General features: G+C 39.4%; 1 protein-coding gene across 11 annotated transcripts in view; it reads right to left on the reverse strand.

Annotated features, from left to right (window-relative positions):
- Positions 1-3,478: 3,478 nt before the first annotated feature.
- ENOX2 (ecto-NOX disulfide-thiol exchanger 2) overlaps positions 3,479-20,292 on the reverse strand; it is a 256,913-nt gene continuing 240,099 nt past the window's right edge. For 9 of the 11 annotated variants that reach the window (XM_027054214.2, XM_027054209.2, XM_053201688.1 and 6 more), the window contains 5 exons: positions 16,033-16,214; positions 13,808-13,915; positions 10,079-10,187; positions 7,546-7,631; positions 3,479-5,003 (listed from right to left, as the gene is read on the reverse strand). In XM_027054214.2, the coding sequence (XP_026910015.1) occupies positions 4,872-5,003; positions 7,546-7,631; positions 10,079-10,187; positions 13,808-13,915; positions 16,033-16,214 (617 nt within the window). In that variant the 3' untranslated portion in view covers positions 3,479-4,871. The remainder of the gene's footprint in view (positions 5,004-7,545; positions 7,632-10,078; positions 10,188-13,807; positions 13,916-16,032; positions 16,215-20,292) is intronic. The other 2 variants (XM_053201692.1, XM_053201691.1) reach the window with 1 other exon arrangement.

Consider the following 20,292-nt stretch of genomic DNA (forward strand, 5'->3'; position numbering starts at 1 on the left):
TTCTTTCATTCCATGACCATGAAATGTCTTTCCATTTTTTGGTGTCGCCTTCAATTTCTTTCATCAGTATTTGGTAGTTTTCAGAGGTCTTTCGCCTCTGGTTAGGTTTATTCCATGGCATCTTAATATTTTTGTTGCAATTATAAATGGGATTGCTTCTTTAATTTCTCTTCTTGCTGCTTCATTATTAGTGTATAGAAATACAACAGATTTCTACACATTGGTTTTGTACCCTAGCAGGTCTCATTCTTAAGTTACTCTGTGGCCCTATGGGATTTCTGATACTAGAAAGATAGCTCTGGTGTCATCAAAGCATTGTCAATGTTAATATTAGTTGAATAATAATTATACTTATTTATGGAACACTTATATTGCCAGGCAAGATTAGTACTGGCCTCTGTACATTGAGCAAAACCTCATGAATGACACTTTCAGGGAAATACACTTAGATTTACACTTTATAGATGAAAAACAAAGGCTCAGAGAGGTTAAGTTACATTGTTAGAAAGTGACCTTGGGCACCATGGAATAATAGAAAAAGCACAAATTGAAGCCAGGCAGATTTGGGTTCAAATCCTGGGCTTTATCCCATACTAGTTATGTACCTTGGGCAAGTAATTTAACCTGAGCCTTTCTCTTCTTACTATATTTCAAGATTCTTTAAAAAATTTTTTAATGTTTATTTTTGAGAGAGAGAGAGAGAGAGACAGAGACATAGAATCTGAAGCAGGCTCCCAGCTCTGAGCTGTCAGCACAGAACCTGATGCAGAGCTTAAACCCAGGAGCCATGAGATCATGACCTGAGCCTTAGAGTCTTAACAACTGAGCCACACAGGTTCCCCCTACATTTCAAGCTTCTTAACATTAGTGAAAGATTGCACAATATCCCCCTATAACACCTTATACATGACTGTGTCATTTAGCAGGCACCCACCAGAATGTAATTTCATGAAGGAAGAGGTCATGTTTTCTAACCCTTTGATTTTCTAAGACCAGAAGTTGTACATATCAGGTGCTCTAAATAGCACATGAATGAAAAATGTGGGGCTTTTGGTAAGGGGCTGGATGGGGGGTGGTGCTTGATGAGAAGATGTATGGGAGCACAGAAAATAATTCAGGTCTCAAGAGGAAGCCATCATTACCACCATATTCACACCATTCATAGTTGGTCAACACTGAATATTTTCATGCTGAGCTTTTATGGTCTTGGCTATAGGGTGAAGGATTTAAACTCAATGTTAAAGCCTACCCTTCTAGCTCCTTGAGGGCAAGCACCAGGCATACTACTTTTGTGTTGTCACAGTGCCTGGCAGAGAGCCTAGGCCTGAATAAATGTTTGGGATACATTTGAACAGCTGAGTTTCCTTTCCTGAGGTCCAGCAACGTGACATTGGTCCACAATTTTACATGTGAACACAAAAACATTTTTCTTAAGGTGAGGGTAAGCTCATAGCTTATAATTACTTTTGACTGAATCTTAATCGTAACTATTGTGAACTCACTTTGGGCCAGACACTGGCCAGGCAATTTGCAGATGCTATTGTGTTGACTACCACCACTCTCTCAGGCACTCTTTCTCCTTAATTTTACCTATAACGAATTTGAAGCTCTCATCGTGTGCATGCAACTTGACACACATAGGCAGGAAGTGACTTTAGGTAGCATGATAGCATAATAGGTGCTCAGCACATGATAGTGATTGTGGTGAAAAGTGTATCTGGGCCTATTTGAGAGGCTGTGCAAGACAACTAAGAATCCCAAGGGCTTACCCAGTTCTGCCAGGTGAGTCAAAAGGTCTTGTACATCTATGCTGTCTTTTCAAGTAATATAGTTTATTCTGCATTATATGAAAAACACACAGTTTTGGGCCAATTAAGAACACAACTCTGTATAAGTTGAACACAGATATGTGTTTAGTTTGCTCTGAAAATGATTTCATTTTCACTGAGGACATTTAATGAGCAACTTGGTAATATTTAAAAAAATCAGAACTAGAGATGTCACAGGACTAGGAGATTTGTAAAATAAAAATTTTTTTCTGTTCATTGCCATCTGGAAATATCGATCATATCTCCTGAAAATAACAAAACAGTAATATTTCAAAATTCAGGCAGAATAACAGAATAAATAGTACTGAGCATTTGTAAGGCAAAATAGCCTCATTAATAGAGTTCAATGATGAATGGAAAGAATCGTGAGATGGTATGTGCTGCAATATGATTAATATAATGCAAACATAGTTTATTTTTACATATTATAACAACTCTGGACTAGCAGAGTAGCCAGGGCTCTCCAAAGAAACAGAACCAGTGGGATGTACACACACAGGCATGTGTGTGTGTGTGTGTGTGTGTGTGTGTATGTGTGTGTATACAGAGAGAGAGAGAGGGAGAGAGAGAGAGAGATTTATTTTAAGGAATTGGCTCATGTGATTGTGGGGGCTGGCAAATTTGAAATTTCTAGGGCTGGCCAGCAGTCTGGAAATTCTGGCAGGTGTTAATGCTACAGTCGTGAATCCAAAGGCGACCTGGAGGCACAATTCCTTTCTCCTAAGAGGACTTCAGTTTTTTTTTCCTCTTAAGGTCTTTAATGGATTAGATGAGGTCCAGCCACATTCTGGAGTACAATCTGCTTCATTAAATGTTAATGATATCTCAAACATACCTTGACAGCAACATCTAGCCTGGTGTTTGACCAAGCAACTGAACACTATAGCCTAGCCAACTTGACACACAAACTTAACTGTCACAACTAGTGTATTCAAGCTGGGAGGAGTACACCTGTACTAAATTGGCAGGAATAATCTTTTTAAATGTTTATTTATCTTTGACAGAGAGAGAGAGCATGAGTGTGGGAGGGGCAGAGAGAGAGGGAGACACAGAATCTGAAGCAGGCTCCAGACCCCCAGCTGTCAGCACAGAGCCAGACGTGGGGCTTGAACCCATGGACAGTGAGATCATGACCTGAGCCAAAGTCAGATGCTCAACTGACTGAGCCACCCAGGCGCCCCGGCAGGGATAATAGAGACCATTTGTAGGACAAGTAGTCTAAGTGCAGGACAGCAAGGGGCCTCGGTGTGATAGTTGTTGAAAATTTCTGTGTATTTAACTTATTTAAATAAGAAGTAATTGATATGTGGCAAATTTCCCTTGATTTCATACGTATTATTAAAATAAGGCATTCCAGGACCCCTGAGATTGACAAATCAAAGTCTCTGTAGCGTTGGTGACAAAGATGATTCAGCAGAGGAAGCTAGTATAAAAATAACCCCAACTTCCTGCTCCTGCCACAGCTGGGTGCCTCAAGGGGAAGTCAGCTTTCAGCATGAATGAGCCGCTGTGGGACCCTATTTCTACTTGTCAAGGCAGAAAGTTTAGCACCTTCTTTCAACATACTGGTAGTCCTAAGAAGAAATCGAGATGATTTGCTAAAGGATTAGAGAGCAAGTAATTCAAAACAGAACACCAAACTGATGTATAAAAAGGAATATTTATCTTTTAAAAATACAACTTTGAACACTACTGACATCTCATTTACAAAGTATTTTCCGGAAGTACTCTTCATTGGCTTTGCTTACTCAGTACATTCTTTTACTTTGAACCAAGACACAAGGGAGGGCATGCTTGTGTTATTATAAGCACCAACAACAGCACACAAGAAAAGATCATCTCTGCCTCAAAATACTAGCCCCAAATCTACATCCTTTCCCTCTTGTTTCCATCAAGCAGGACTTCCTGACCAGTCCATGTGTGCTCTGCCATTGCAATCTGCCGGTAGGCATCATAGAGCTGGGGTGTCCCCAGCGATCGGCACTCCAGGTGGATGGAGCTGAGCCATTTGCCAGAAGCATCACACACCTGGGCTCATTCATTACCAAGAGTTTTCTACTAAGACTCATATCAACTCTTTGCAAACATTCAGCATGAAGTAAACATAATATTTACAGTAGTACACAGTTTGCAATTCAACACGCTGACAGCAGAAGAAAAGGGACCAACAGACTTTGTAAGAAGGCTAGAGGCAAAAGCATATTAAAATAAATCCCTTCTGCTAGTGTGTGTGTGTGTGTGTGTGTACGTGCACGTACACATGTGCACGCATGTGTTTTAATTCATAGAAAACTAAACATGCCCTCCTTTAAAAGCAGACTATATACAAGGTGATTCTGAATAGCACATACACATGCCAGTCATACTGGACACTTGCTTTCTACGAATACATCTAGGTTTTTTTTTTTAAATCTGATATATTGGAGAAAATAACTTTGGAACATTTGTCAACTTTTGGTTCACAGTAATTTTGCAAAAAGCCACAAACCATGCTTTGTCTTTTAAAAGGTGAGCCTGGTCAGGTACCTTCTAGAAGATGCTGTGTTATTCATTTACTGGCTTACTGGGGAGTAGAGAGGCAATGTCAGTCATGGCGTGCCTAGTGTACCTCTCATTCCCCTCACCAGTAGCAACAATAATGTGAGGAGGAGTTTTGAAACACAAATCACATACAAATCATCAAAACATTTCAGTCAACAGTGTTTAAAAAAATACCAAACTCTACAGCAGTAGTACAGACACTGAAAACACCCCAAATACACTTTAGCCACAGGCCTTTTTCAATACTACTAATAAAAAAAGACAACCAATTGACAGAAAGAGAGGAAGTTACAGCACTTGAGGCTTGAGTCCATTTCTTTTTAGGGCCTGTAGCTTGAGGTGCTGCTCTAGGATCCTTATTTTAACTCAAAAGATATTCCAGGAATGAACTGGCAAACTGAAAACAACTTCCACTTGAAAACCATTGCTAATACAAATCACTTTTTAAGCTTGTCCAACACACATGTATTTGCAGGATCCCAGGTTGTTAGGCAAAGGGATTCAGGTCAATTTCAAGCCCTCAAAGCCACAGAATTTCCATCTCTTCTCCAGACTGGCTCCAACTCCAGTCATTTCCTGCTTGAAGGTGTGCTGGAGTCGGCTCATGAGACCCTCCACGTCACTGGTGCAGATCTGTGGGGCAGAAAGAAGATCTCCATTCAAAAGCAGTTCCACCTTCCAGACAGAGTCCACTGAGGTTTTGTTTTATGCATATCATAACTGCTTTATTTAGGTAATAATTTACATATGACAGATTCACCAATTTTATGTGTATAGTTTAATGAATTTTAGTAAATTTATATAATTGGGCAACTATCACCACGATTCAATTGTAAAACATTCCATTGCCTATAGAAATTTCCTTCATGCCCCTTTGCACTCCATCATCACTCCCCATCCCTGACTCAGATTTTTTTCACTGCAGTTTTGAATCTTTTGGAAATTTTATATATCTGTAATCATACAATATGTATATAGTCTTTTGTGACTAGTTTCTTTCGGTTAGTATGATATTTTTGAGACTTATCACCACTGAGCTTTCTAATGAAAAGAGCTGGTGTCAGTTGTGCAGGGAGGCTTGGGTTTGTAGCCAGCTGAATGACAGCCAGCTGATCAGTGCTGGTGATGCTATATGCAGGCCTACTGAAGCTGCAAAGCCTTTTGGGAGGGGAGGGAGGCACAGCAGAATTCTTCACACATGCGTTGCTTTACAAAGGAAGAATGACAGAAATAAGGAATTCTCTGTATTCCTACTTCTGTGCATTGTCTCCCTCTCCCCACTTCACTTACATACCCCAATATAAAAACAAAAATGTATGGACCCCTTTAGGACTTGTTTCAGGTGGTCATCTTGACATTAGTAGCAACCTTCCTAACTGTGAACCTTGGGCACTAGGGCTCAGTTGGAGGGTACTAGGGGATCTTGAGAGAAACCCTGAGCTGCTGCCACACTGAATATTCCTGAAGTTGGCGCAAGGGAGCTGCCAGTTCTGTTGGCATCACTGCAGGCTCTCTTTGGGAGGTGCTGTCACTACTCTGGTAGGAAGCTGCTCAGGAGAAAATGGGCCTAAAGTAGGAGTGAGGTCATGCTTTCTTCCTAGTGCTAGGAGTAGACTGTAGCCAGTTAAGTGAAAGAAGCACATTACAGAGTATGTCATATAGAGCTGACTCTCCATTCCAAACCCATAAATATATAATGTTTATAGATACATACATACAATATAGGTGCAGCATATGTATAGAAAATGGTCTGAGATAAGATATGCTAAACTGTTAACAGTGGTCATCCTTGAGGGGTGGGACTGTTGGTAACTTTCACTTTCCCTTCACTATATTTCTATGTTGCTTACATTTTTAATGTAATGTGCATGCATTATTTTTTTACATTTTTTTAAAAAAAGGACCAGATCACTTTTACTGAGACATAGTTCAATTTCATACCACTTCAACCTACCACTGGGTCTTGGTACTCACATTCCATCCCTCCCTTTGCTGCCAAATGAGCTATTTAATTGCAGAATGGCACCACTTCCCAGAGATAAATGAGGGGGAGCTCTAGCTAGAACTAAAACAAATGCCATGAACAGGATGCATCAGCATAGCTGGATTCCCAAGTGGGAAAGTGCCTCTGTTAAGGGGACATATGCTTAAATGGCTTAGTATTTTGGACATGCAACTATCAGGAATCTGCATTCCAAAGGCACATCTCCAGAGCACTAGATCCTGTGAAATTGTGAATACAATCCATAAGCAGGATTAACTGAATGCGACTTCTGAAAAAAAAATTTATCATAGTTTATTTATTCGGAGGGGTCAAGTGTCCCCTCCTGTTTCTGTGAGGTGTTATGGACTTTCTAGGGAACTAACACCCTCGCTCCCCACGCTTTGTGAGGTCCCCCATAGGCATCCAGGGAAGGAAGTGGCCCATGAGATCAGCTATGAGCAGAACTTGAGTCTGCATTGAAGACTTACTGTCCCATCTGTTCTGTTTTTGCCCCTGCCTTGATTGTTTCAACATAGATAATGGCAGTGGTGATGGTGATGACTTGAATAAGACTTTCGGTTCTGGGGGCACCTGGGTGGCTCAGTCGGTTAAGTGCCTGACTTCGGCTCAGGTCATGATCCTCACGTCATGTTCATGAGTTCTAGCTCTGTGTTAGGCTCAGCGCTGATAGCTCAGAGCCTGCTTGGGATTCTCTGTCTTTCCCTCTCTCTCTGCCCCTCCCTCATTCTCTTTCTCTCTCTCAAAAATAAATAAGCATTAAAAAAAAGACTTTCGATTCTGAACATTAACATTAGCTAGTGGTTAATGGCTCAGTGTAAAAGTCTGACTGGGGAGAGATACTGCTTCATTTTCAGCTTATATGTAAATTAAAGAGAGGAGGAAAATTCTTCTAAGATGTATCTTGGAAGTAGGGTGGCCAGTTCATTCAGGTTTTCTCAGTACTTCCTGCTTCTGGCATTGGGAGTCCCAAGTCCTAGGAAACCCCTCGGTCTCAGACAAATGGAAGCAGATAGTCACCCTACTTGCACGAGGGTGATTCTCACTGAATCGCAGTGAGAGAATAGGTGAGGAAAATTTCCTTAGAGCAATTACTAATGACTTCTGCAATAATTTCTGCATGAAGAAAATACCCTACATCCCCTTGCATGCCCATTTCAGGACCCCACATACCTTATTATCTAGACGGTGCAAGTAGGAACAGATGTATTCAATGCTTGCTCCAAATGGGTGGACATGAAGAAATGTGGAGATAATCCCTATAGTGACAGTACCATGGAGGTTACACTTGAGCATCATATTCTTTGAGATGACAGCTAACTCACATATACCACGTACTATGGACTGGGCAATATTCTACATTATATATATATTACTCATTTAATCTGTACAACAACACACTGCATATGCTGCCTCTCACTACACAATATCACATGTAGAAAAGCTGGCATGTGAGAATTCACTTCCATCATTCATGATGGCTAAAGACCATTTGAGTTCTACACATCACAATGAATTTGGAATTTTATAATGAATTTAGATTGTGCTGGGTTTTTGCAGTTCTTCTGTACAGTCTTTAAATTCTACTTGAGCCTCTTACGCATTAATAATATCTTGCTGTTGTGGCCAAAGTACAAATCGGGTACTTTGGCTGATTCACTTCATGCCTCTCACAAGAGAATTTGCTGATTATATTTGGTTTTATTCTGTGCGTAGCTCTGTAAAGAAAAGCCAAACATTTCACTCACTCAAATGGTCACTAGCATTTTGTTTGTGCTTAGGGCACTAAATCTCTTGAAGTAACACATGTTTTTTTACAGAAGTTTACAGCTTCTGGGAATCTGCACAGTTTCTACTCAGCATAACTATGGGGTGATTGGCAGCTCTCCATACTGCGTTGATTGTTCTGGACATCACGTTAATTGTTCTAATACTTCTTTCTCTGGCAACAGGTAGAATATAAATTGTTCAAAGACCTACTATTTCTTTCTTTAATTTTTTTAAATTCCTCTAAATAGACCCAGAATTGAGTTTGTTGAGAACTGCCAGGAAATAAAAGCTAAATTTGATTTGGTTTATAGGCTATAACTTGTCTATGCCTTTGAGTGACTGATAAAGAATATCACAAGTTTGAGTTGTAGCTTGAAGTTTAAATCAGTTCTTTGTGAAAATCCTCCAAATATTAGAGGGCAAGGAGGTGGGTTGGGGAATCCAGGAGAAGCTGATGATAGAGTTCAAAATCTGTTTGAAATGGATGCTATTACTTATAACACTACATTATTCTTAAATGATGAGGTAAATTGAATTGCTATACCGTGACTCAAACTGAGAAACTTGAATTCTAAAGAAGACAGCCCATGTCCAAAGGAATTCTAGGTGCTACGGCCAAGACAGGCTGTCTGTCAGATGCTGAGGAATAACTCCATAGGTTTCAAAACACTAAGCAGTTTTTGTGAGTTCACACTGAAAAAACCAATTTAAAAAATAGATTTTCCTTTCTGTCAGCCCAAGACTACATTCTTTAAAAAATAAAACAAGAAACACTTATCTTGAGAATCTTCGTTTCTACAACTATCCGTTCACAGAGGCTTCCTTCTACCCTCAGCTCTTTGACAGGTCTCCCTGTTGCCTAGCCAATTTGTTAAAGAACTCTGAGTTGTAAAATGGAAATAAGTTGTCACTTTTCTTGAGGACTCAATGGCAGATACCCCTGCACATCTTTATTAACATATCAAAGTGTTAAATCTGTCTACAATATCCATTACCAAAGAAGGCAGATAAATCTTTAAGATATGCAGAAGCCAATCAGTGGAGAGAACTCCGGAGGTTGGGGTGGGGCCGCTGTGGGGCTCAGCTTCCTAGAAGGCAGTTGGGATGATCTGTTGACACCCAGTACCCGTCCTTTGGGAATGACTGAATATTTTAGGACCTCAATCTGCTGCTGTTTTCCAAATGGAACACCAAGTCAACAAGCATTTGTGCAGAGTGCTCTAAGTACCAAGTGGTTCTCATTTACTGAGGGCTTCCTATGGGCTATGCACTGTGCTGAGTGATTCAGATGAATTATTGCATTTAATACTTGCAGCTGCCTGTTGAGATAGGTAATATTATGCCCATTTTGCAGATGGAGGAACTGAAGCTCAGGAAGGAAATGGTAGGGTCAAACAGGAAACCAGGTCTGTGTGATTCCTTGACTGTTTGTTTTATCCTGCCTCTGTGAATGAATTTTTATATAATGAGAGCAATTCTAGCATTTATCTCATCAGAGCCCACCAGTGACCAGCACTCCATAGACAGCCTCCAGAGTCATCTGCCTGTAACCTGGGGGGAAAAAAACTTCAGAGAGGCCCACGCTGCCTATGGAGGCTCATCTGGAAACCTCTCTGCCAAAGAAGAGTCTGAACCATAACCCTGAGTGGAATGAGGGGGCCCAGCTATCCTTGCATAGAGATTTAAAAAATCTATGTGTTTCTCCAGCAGACCCCCTCCTGTGCTTACACCCACACATTTGATGTGCCAGCAACCACTGGAGCTTGAGAAGGACTGGGAGCTGCTGTTACCATTTTTATAAAGTCTATACTTATTCTTCTCCTGTTGTCTGCACTGTTGTGCTTCCTAAATGCTTAGCGTGTATATTCATCTTAGGTAAAACCCTTCCACCCTCCACCATAGCCAATACATGGGATGTGTGTGTTAGCTTCCTTACCCACTAGCAGTGCTTCACGTTCAGATTTGATAGGACTGCTGTTCAGGGTCTTCTCGAGAGGGTAGTCACTATCTTGGTTTGATGCACATAGTCTAGAAGCACAGCTTTCCTGCGGGAATAATATGCTTCCTGGGTCAGTTCACCTTACTGGGTAATAGGCTTGGATTCAATTATGCAACAGGGAGCTTCTTAATGTAGTACCTCAAAAGCAATACTGTACAATTTTGATTATTGAATGGAGAGAAAATAGCATTTTTATGCAAAAACATCAAAGATTATCCAAAACTTCTTAATATGGCTCCAAAACACAGAAAAATTTAGTCATTCATCTTTACCAGGTTTTTTTTTTCTGCCTTCAACATTCTTGACTCTAAACAGGTAATCTGGGAGAACCAGACCTAAACATTTACTGTCTACTAGATGTCAAACACTGTTAGATATGTATTATCTCCATTCTACAAATTAGGAAAGTGAGGCTGAGGTAAATTAGGTAAGTTGCCCAATATCACATTTCTAGGAAGTGGTAGAGCTTAGATTTCGTGCCAGGCCATCCACTGTTAAAATGACTGTTCTTTTTAATTTTAGGTCCACACTCTGCTAAAGGTAAGCCCCATATCTGAGTGGAGAATCTACAATATAGTTAATCTACTCTCAGATAATCAGCTGTTGGCTTTTGAACTAAAAAGTAGAGTTTCTATTTATTATCAGCTCTGTCTTCTCTCTGATAAGGACATTATCAGTTAGGATATTCCTGACTTTACATCAAGAAATGACCACGATCAAAATATTACTCAAGTGGCTTTCTTTGTTGTTGAAAGTTTTCTCCATCTGAGCATAGCAGGTATGCGTCATAAGAGATACTCAGGTGAAACCCATGACCAACCATTAAACTGAAAAATACTGCCAGACCTTTCCTGGATCTTTCTTTCTCTCTTTGGGCACTGAGAACATCTTTTCTGTATTATAAATGTGAAGGAAGAGCCTTGGGAAGAAGGAATAAAAAAATCACTGCTTTGGGTCTTACTTCTCTTAGAAAAAGAAATGCTGGGGAAATGCTCCTGGGTGGGGCAGATCATGGCTGACTCAAATGCTTTGTCACTTAGTCCCCTCCACAAGCCCTCAGCATGGAGAGGATTCCTTCTGTTTTCTTTATTTTTATTGTTTTATTATTTTTTTTCAACGTTTATTTATTTTTGGGACAGAGAGAGACAGAGCATGAACGGGGGAGGGGCAGAGAGAGAGGGAGACACAGAATCGGAAACAGGCTCCAGGCTCTGAGCCATCAGCCCAGAGCCCCACGCGGGGCTCGAACTCACGGACCGCAAGATCGTGACCTGGCTGAAGTCGAACGCTTAACCGACTGCGCCACCCAGGCGCCCCTTCTGTTTTCTTTAAAGATGACTTCAAAGCTTCTAGGATGTTGCCCCTGAATGAAATGAATGGTCTATGCTGCAAGACATGTTGTTTAGTGGATTTACAGGCTTCCTGGCAGTAGTCAGAAGGGAAGCTTTTCTTGATGACCTACTCAATCTTTGGCCTTTAGAATCCAATCCAGGCAGTAACCATCATGCCAAGTTTGATTTAAAATACTGGCTCACTTGTAAGCCATGGGTTGTACATCTCGTTCTAACCCCCTTAAAACATTAAATGATCCAGTAAGCCATTTCTTAAGTGTGAAAGTTTAACAGATTGGGGTTGATTTAAGATGTAAAGGCATCCTGAGAAGTTTTACACATCCTGAATAGAAATGTAGCCTTACTGAAACCTGACTTCAATTTTATTATAGCTTGCATTTAATAAATTAGAAGGTATATTGGAAGGATGCTTATCACCTTGAATTTTACTGGCAGATTCAAAGAGCTAGCTTTCTGCAGTAAGATAGACAGAAGTCACGCTGTTATACTGCAAACCACTGACAATAACTCATACTGTGGTTTGCTGTCAAGAAACCCAAACAAAACCCAAAGAGATCCCTCCTCACCAGAACTTATTGCCTTCCTTTCAACATGAAATTATTTTTTGCAGTCTGATGTAATGGTACTTTGCTTCCTAACCTAATTGTGTCAGGATGGAATATTTGGTCACAAATCAGCTTCCCAGAGAAGATCGGTTTATAATGAACTGTCATGACTTTCTCTGAAAGCAGCTTTGTTTACTGTAACAGGAAAAAAAAAACCATTCTGAGTCACATTTTCCTGATTATCAGTTGGATCTCTTTTCTTCTCCTTTTTAGCTGCCACGTTGTGGTATATTCAAGTTCAGAATGGAAAACAGACTTAGGCACAATATGTTAAGTTTCTTCTATGTCATTTGATCTCTTGCTTCTTTAAATGAAATACTTTACAAAGCAGAAAGTGGCTTACACTAAAGCGCTAAAGATGACCTTACACTAGAAATGCCCTTAATATGTCATGTCAATCCTAAAGAATGATTCTAAGCATGACATCATTGGCATAGCCTCATGCCTATCTATAGTCTTCTGGTTACACACTCCATTTTATGCAAGAAGCAAAACAGCTATGTAGCAGCTCCAAAACACTTTAGCAGCTCGAAAAGGATGAGGAAATTCCTGCTACACAGAGAAGTGTTGGCACTTTTCAATTAAATGCTTGATAAATGAATTTCTCTGGGATTGTGCTCATTTCTTTAATAGCACCCACAAAACTGGAAAGTGAGCTGGTTTTATGAAGTGGAAGAATTAAAAGCATATTGCAAATGGCCTCCAGAAGAAAACACTTTCAATCATTTGTTTCAACTACACCAAGGCTGCCAGTTCTTAATGGCACTCTGGGGGAAGTCACTATGCTGGGCAAACACACCCAGGGCCTGCACACACTGCATCTTCCTGAGCTGAGCACAGGAGATAAAAAGTATGAGCTCTTATGGAACAGTAGCATTGTTGATTTCTGGTTCTTGGTCTAAGCTCCTAATCTCTTCCTTCTGAGACGTTAAAATCAGGTAGTTATGGTCAATGGGCCTTCCTTTTCAGAGGTTAGCTTTGGTTGGATGTTCAGGCATACAGACAGTTAGAGAGAGGTATGGTTGGGAGACACCATCCGTAGACATTAACACCTTAAATAGACTGGGCACCAGATTCATGCTTGTGACACATTAACTCATCCAGATGTTAGTAGACTCCCTAAGAGGCCCTCATCGGCAGTTCTTATTGCTGCAAAGTCCCATTTTACCCTTCCATGTTGCTATTATCTAGCTTTAGAATATTCTTTGTGTTTACTTTCCACACATTTTCTCCCCTTTTGGTTTTGGTTATTTCATCTGCAGCTCCTCATTATTACACTAGATGGAGTGTCTGCAAAGAAATGTCAATGTTCTAGTTGTACTTGTGTTTCTTCCTTTAATGAAATGCTTCATTAAAGGTATTCTGTGTCACGTGGGTTTTCTATGTTGTTATTTGCGTGGTAAGATGAAGCCAGAATGAGGTGTACGCTCTGGTCTTTTCCAAGATGGAAAGACTGAAGAACTGTAGGGATGGACTAATCTTTTTATTAATTGAAGAGTATATTCTCCAGAATCCTTAGATATGCCAAGGACTCACATCTAAAGGCAGAGCCCTTCATTCAAGAATTACCCCCAGAGAGGGGGCTTTTAATTCCCATTCAGCCAAGCATTCCACATTGATTCCTACTGCAGTAACTTCCAGGGCATTTTCACTGTCACTGAAAAGGGGGGGAAAGGGTAAGGGAACAGGTTCACATAGAACTGATATACCTTTTCTTTAAGGTTTTCCAACATTTTTTCCACCTGTAGCTTGTCATCTTTGACTTTTTCAAGTTCAGCTTCTTTTCTTTTGTATTCCTCTTGGACTTTGAGTAGATGCTACAAGAAAAGCCAAAAACAATCAAGTCTTCAGGAGCCACACTTCATTTAAAAATCCTGGGTGAAGTTAGATAGTAGGATGGCCTGCCTCACTTCCTCCCAACTCACACAATCATTTCTCCATGCAGAGATACCAAAGGGAAAATCAAGGTACTTTTTACTTAAAGTTATTTTATCTAGCTCTTGGGACCTTCCTTTGGATTTGTTCATATTTTAGAAAATGCCTGAGAAACTAATTGATCTAATCACTTAACTTTCCTATTCCAGCCAGGGCTAAGGATACAATGTAGTTAATCCCATGTGGACAGTTTCTTGATTGCTGCATAGAACTTAATGTTGGAAAGCATCCTTTCAAATAGCCATTTTCCAAGCTTAGTTCAATTTCTGTGAGGAAAGTAGTAAAGAACCCACATTTCACAAATGTTTGTTTCCATATCAGTAGGCAAGGAACTGGATTCATCATTGCTAATGATGACAAAAATACTATTTATTTAGCATCTAAAATATGTCACATTGTGGAAAGGGTTTCATATGTGTGACTTCATATGAACCTCAAATAACCCTATGATATAATCCTGAGATTTACAGAAGTTCAGTGCTTTGCCTAAGGCCATTCAGATAGTAAGTGACAGAGTCAAGATTTAAACCCAGGCTGGGACCACCTCACAGTCCATGATCTTAACCACTATGTTAGACTGTACTTCTTTTGGGGATAAGATGAGAGAACTTTGATCTTGTTTACAAGGCTGTTTTCCAATAAAAAGTAATAAAAATGAGTGAAATTAATTTGTCAGGATGTAGAGACCTAATTTTCTCTGAGGCCTATGAAGTGATGAAATGAAAAAAAAAAAAAAAAAGAGTTCACCATCTTTAAATTGTATTTAAGTAGCAGAACTGTCCTTATGTGGAATGGTTTCAAAATCAAGGTAAGAGGGAAAAACAACAACAAAAATGTTTCCAAAGTTTTACTTTTCAGAGGCTTGCAAAAGACTGCTGGAAGAACTAAAAGACACAGTACAGTACAATGTACATTGTCAAAATTCTTTGAAGTTTAGCCGAGGAGATTCATTTTTTTGTGGAAAGATCTCTGATATATTTTACATGTCCTAATTAAATTCCATAGTGACAATAAAAGGAAGGTAAGCATTACTTCACACATTTTGCTAATAGAAAAGGTGAAATATTAATGTGATATTGCTTGTCACTCAGGAAGACAGTTGTAGCAGAAGTAATAGGAACATGGGACTCTTAGTGCCAGAAGAGATTCCTTGTTCAGAATTTGTGATTTCCAACCAGCAATAAGCTTTGCCCTAGATAATTCCAAGGCATACAATTAAAAAAATTATTGCTACATTTAAATTGTAAGGAAAATGGTCGGTAGTCTGGCAAGATGGAAGAGGATAGTACCTTTACTCAGAAATACTACTCCTTTATTATGATGAGAACAGATGTTGATATCTTTTTAATTGTAGGCTCACTGTAGTGATGGCTACATAAAACACCTAGATGTTGAGCATCTATTACACAATGTTGTATTTGAATGCAATTACAGTTGGATGCACCTATTTACTTTACTTTTTATACTTGTGATAATGTGCAGGTAAACTCATTCACATAAATGACTGAAAACAAACCAAAGCAAAATAAAAGCAAATTGGTGTTATGTGCCCAAAGCATTGATACTGACAAAACAAGGGTAGGATTCCTGCCATTTCTCCTAAAAGGCTGTATTGTCCAGCACTGGATCAAGTAAATACTTATTCACCAGCACTTTTTCATATGTAAGTAAGTGAGGTTCTTCATAAAGACCCTGAGGCCCTTTCCAGATCCCCAAGTACCTTCTGAAGCTTAAAGATTAGATTATGTTCAGTGTAGTTTTATTGTTAAGTGTTTTCACTGAATCTTTATTCTTTGAAAAGTGGTGACCCACGGCTACATCTGTATTGGCCAGAATATTTCATTAACCACCACCCATGATCCCTTCCTCAGCTATGACAGAGAACAGGCTGTCAAGAAGAAGAAGAGACTTGCTATCCTATTTGCTTGTGAGGGATCCTCATTCAGGTGAGGAGCTGGCGCCAGCTTTCCGAAAAGCTCAGAAAACCAAGGGCCTTTACCTGTTGCATTCCTTGCAGGGCTTGCTGCAGGAGTTTCAGCTGCTGCTCCTTGTTTGGGTCGTCTTCTCTGTGGGCTTTGCCCTGCTCTTGCTTCAGCAGTTCTACCTCATTCCGATAGGCATCGAGCTGCCAACGGAGGCTGTCATTTTCTTCCTTCAAAGCTTCTGCCTGTGACACTAAGGCTGAACAATCAATATAAAGTCGAACATCCGTATATCCACATTCCTTTGGGGTTCATCTCGCTACCATAAAAACTTAGTATTTTTCAGTTGATGTGTATAAAAAGACCTTGAGCAACTTAGGTTTGAGTTGCCCATGGCAGCAAGAGATGGACACAAAAGCCCACAGCACCATTTTTGTAAATGAACACAGCAGTCCAACATACTGAAGTCACTGTCATGTTTCCTACTCGTCACCCCAAATACAATCATGATGTTTCCAGCTACCATTGGTTACTTTTATTTGGGAGGCAGCAAATGATAAGAGCTCTGTCATAACAGAGTATAGGACTAATTGTCTTGAACTGACGTCTGTCCACACAGTAATTTTTGTGGCAGTTGTTTTTAAAAATGTAGCCTTCCTTGCCTGTTCTCCCGAGGAAAGGTAGATATACAAATTAAGACACAAGACTTCTGGTCTCTGGTCTGGTGTGTAAGGAGTTTACAAGTCACCATTCCATCCTGATGACAAGTAAAAGCTGAATAAACTGAAAGATCAACAACTCTCCTTAGATCCATCAGAGAAGTGAAGTCACAGGGCTGCAACTGGACAGACAGGTGAATACAAAGAATCACAACTTACCAAGCTGAAAACCTATGAGCAGAAAGTCCCACAGGAACCAGGGGCAAGCAAGAAAACATAAACTGTAATTGGCTAATTGCTGGAGGCTCAGTGTGGACAAGTCTGTGATTTGAAAAGTCCAGAGGCACCTAGTCATAGTGAGGTCTATATACTTCAGTGAGTTTTACCTCTAGGAGCACAACCAAGTTCTTGCAATGACTATTGGAGAAAAATCCCCTTGTGCTTCCATTGGGGGTGGGGAAGGAGAAACCATTTTGAAATATACCAGAGCATTCTGTTCTTCTTAACAAGGCCTGCCTTCAGAAGAAACTATTTTACCATAGCCTAACCTGCTAGCCTAATGTGCTATTACCAGAGCCTAACTGACCTGGAGAAGGGAAATACCCAAATATACACCCTTTCAGCCATCCTGCCACAACTAAGGTTGGTGAGGGGGGAACTGATAAACACTTGTGAAGCTCACAGTCCAGAGGCATATGATCACTAAAAGACTGAGATCCAATCACAGGACTATAGAATGCTTCCCATACCTTACTGCCACACTGCTAAAGTCCTATTTGCTAGAGTTTTTTTTTTCACCCAGTACATCCTGTCAGATTTCAACAAAAAATTACAAGGCATACTAAAAGGTACAAAAACAAACTTTGAAGAGACTGAACATGGATCAGAACAAGAGTCAGATGTAGCATGCACGTTGGAATTATCAGATCAGGAATATAAAACAACTATGATTAGTATGCTAAGGGCTTTAATGGGAAAAGTAGATAACATGCAAGGACAGATGGATAATGTCAATGGAGAGATGGAAATTCTAAGAAAGAATCAAATAGAAATGCTAGAGATAAAAAAATACTGTAACGGAAATGAAAAAAAGTAATATTAATTATTAAAAGACGGGACATGCCTGGCCAAAGAATCTCTGAGCTTGAGGATATGACAATAGAAACTGCCCAAACTTAGAAGCAAAGAGAAAAAATCCTGGAAAAAAACCCCATGAACTATGGGACAATCACAAAAGATACACATAATGAGAATATTAGAAATGAAGGAAAGAAAGGAATAGAAGCAATATGTGAAGCATTAATGGCTGAAAAGTTCCTCAAATTATTACCAGGAAGTTCAGAGAACATCATACAGGGTAAATGCCAAGAAATTAGACCTGAAAAGACACCTCACCAAAGACATATTAGTGGCAAGTAAGCATCATCATATGTCATATGTCATACATCATTAGGGAATTACAAATTAAAATAACAGTGAGATACCACTACACACCTATTAGAATTGTGAAAACCCAAAACAATGACAACACCAAGTGCTGGCCAGGATGTGGAGCAAACAAAAACTCTCTTTCAAGGAGGTCACTTGTTGGGATGAGTACTGGGTGCTGTATATAAGTGATGAATATCGGGTTCTACTCCTGAAACCAATACTACACTGTATGTTAACTAATTTGAATTTAAGTAAATAATGTATTCTAAAAAAAGGAAATAAAACAAACAAAAAAAACCCTTCTCTTTCACTGCTGGTTGCTTTCATTGCTGGTGCTTCATTCAGGCACATTGGAAGATACTTTGGCAATTTCTTATAAAACTAAACATATTCTTAGCATACAATCTAGCAACTGTGGTCCTTTGTATTTACTCAAGTGAACTAAAAACCTATGTCCTCCCAAAAATATGCACAAGGATTTTATAGCAGATTTATTCTGGCAGTTTTCTAATTGCCCAGACTTGGAAACAACTGCAATGTTCTTCAGTAGATTAATGCATAAACAAACTGTGGTACATCCAGAAATGGAATATTAGTGCTAAAAAGAAATGAGTGATCAAGCGATGAAAAGACCTGGAGGAAATGTAAATGCTTATTACTAAGTGAAAGAAGCTTATTTAAAAGGCTATATAACTTATGACATTCAGGCAAAGGCAAAATGATGGAATCAGTAAAAATATTAAAAAAAAAAACCCAACCCTAACCTGGTTGCCAGGGGTTGAGGGGGTAGGAAAAGATGAATAGGCTGAAAATAGAGGATTTTTAGAGCAGTGAAACTATTCTTTATGATACTATAATTGTGGATACATACATTTTAAACATTTTCCAAACCATAGAATGTATAACACCAAGAGTGAACCCTAATGCCAACTAGAAACTTTGGATGATAACCACGTATTCAGTGATTGTAACCAATGTACTCCTGTGGTGCGGGATGTCAATAGTGGGAGCAGCTGTATGTGTGTGGAGGTGGAGACAGGGTGTTTGGAAACTCTTTACTTCTTGTTCAATATTGTTGTAAATCTAAGACTGCTCTAAATATTAAAAATTAATGTATTAATTAAAAAAAACCTAAAACACATGAGAAAACCTTGGTTAGCTTTATTTATGAGTATGGCACATTTTTCAAGGTCAAAAATCACAAAAGCTATTTCAAAATATTTAATCAAAGGATTTTCATTCATTCGCCAACACTGAGTACCTTCTCTGTATCAGGTTATGATAATGGTAAAAAATGAGATTCCACTAATCTCTATGGTTTACAGTCCAAATTAATAGAAACATTTGTAGTTTATTCCAGTTTTGATTCCTAACACAGGATAAACCCTAGAAAAGAGACATCAAAATGGGTCAAATTAGAAACCTGTACATTAAATATATAAGAATGTTAAAAGGAAACTTGTCAAAGGTGTGATTTTTTTTCAGCTACTTATGGGGAGGGATTTGGGTCGAAGAAAGTAAAAGAAAGTCATAGATATCAAATCTTCAAGATTAGCTATAAGTGGTGGAAGAAGAGTTTTCTAAAGGGATTTCAAAGACCAGATTCATGCTGTACATTATAAATGGAAACAAGCTGTGCTTTACAAAGATGAAATATAGAGAAGAAACCCACATTCTGAGTGTGAAAACACCCCCTATTCCTAAAAGGAGGCTGCTTTTGGTTGGGGGGGGGGCGGTTTGCAGGGTTTAATTCCATGCTTTCAACCTTAGGGTTTTCCTAAAACAATCAGGTTCCAATGTAGGCTGATGTGATCAGATTGTCTGCCCAAATTAGAGTGGCAACACTTCCTATTATATGTCAGTGCACACATTTGTTTTTTGTGGATGGCCATGTAATTATCCTGATATGGCAGTTTTAAACCTTGCATTTTAGTTCTAAAAAGAAATTACAAAAATTTGTGGCATGAAACCTTCGTTGTATATTTGGTTTTATTACTGATTTTAATTTTTACCATAATCATACAGCTTTTGTGTCTTTGAAGAGAAAGCCGTTACACAGAGGGTTGGAGTCCCAGCACTCTAAATACTATCTATCCTTGTCATCTCTTCCAGCAGCTGGGATACTTGTCATTGGGCAGGAAGCACCCCTCACAATCACAACACCAAAAGAAGATGCTAAAAGTGAAGATGACTGTATATAGGAAACTCTATGGCAAAAGGGCCATTAGCTATGTGCCAAACGGCAAG

The sequence above is a fragment of the Acinonyx jubatus genome, chromosome X, assembly GCF_027475565.1.
Source record: "Acinonyx jubatus isolate Ajub_Pintada_27869175 chromosome X, VMU_Ajub_asm_v1.0, whole genome shotgun sequence".
Classification (NCBI taxonomy): Eukaryota; Metazoa; Chordata; class Mammalia; order Carnivora; family Felidae; genus Acinonyx; species Acinonyx jubatus.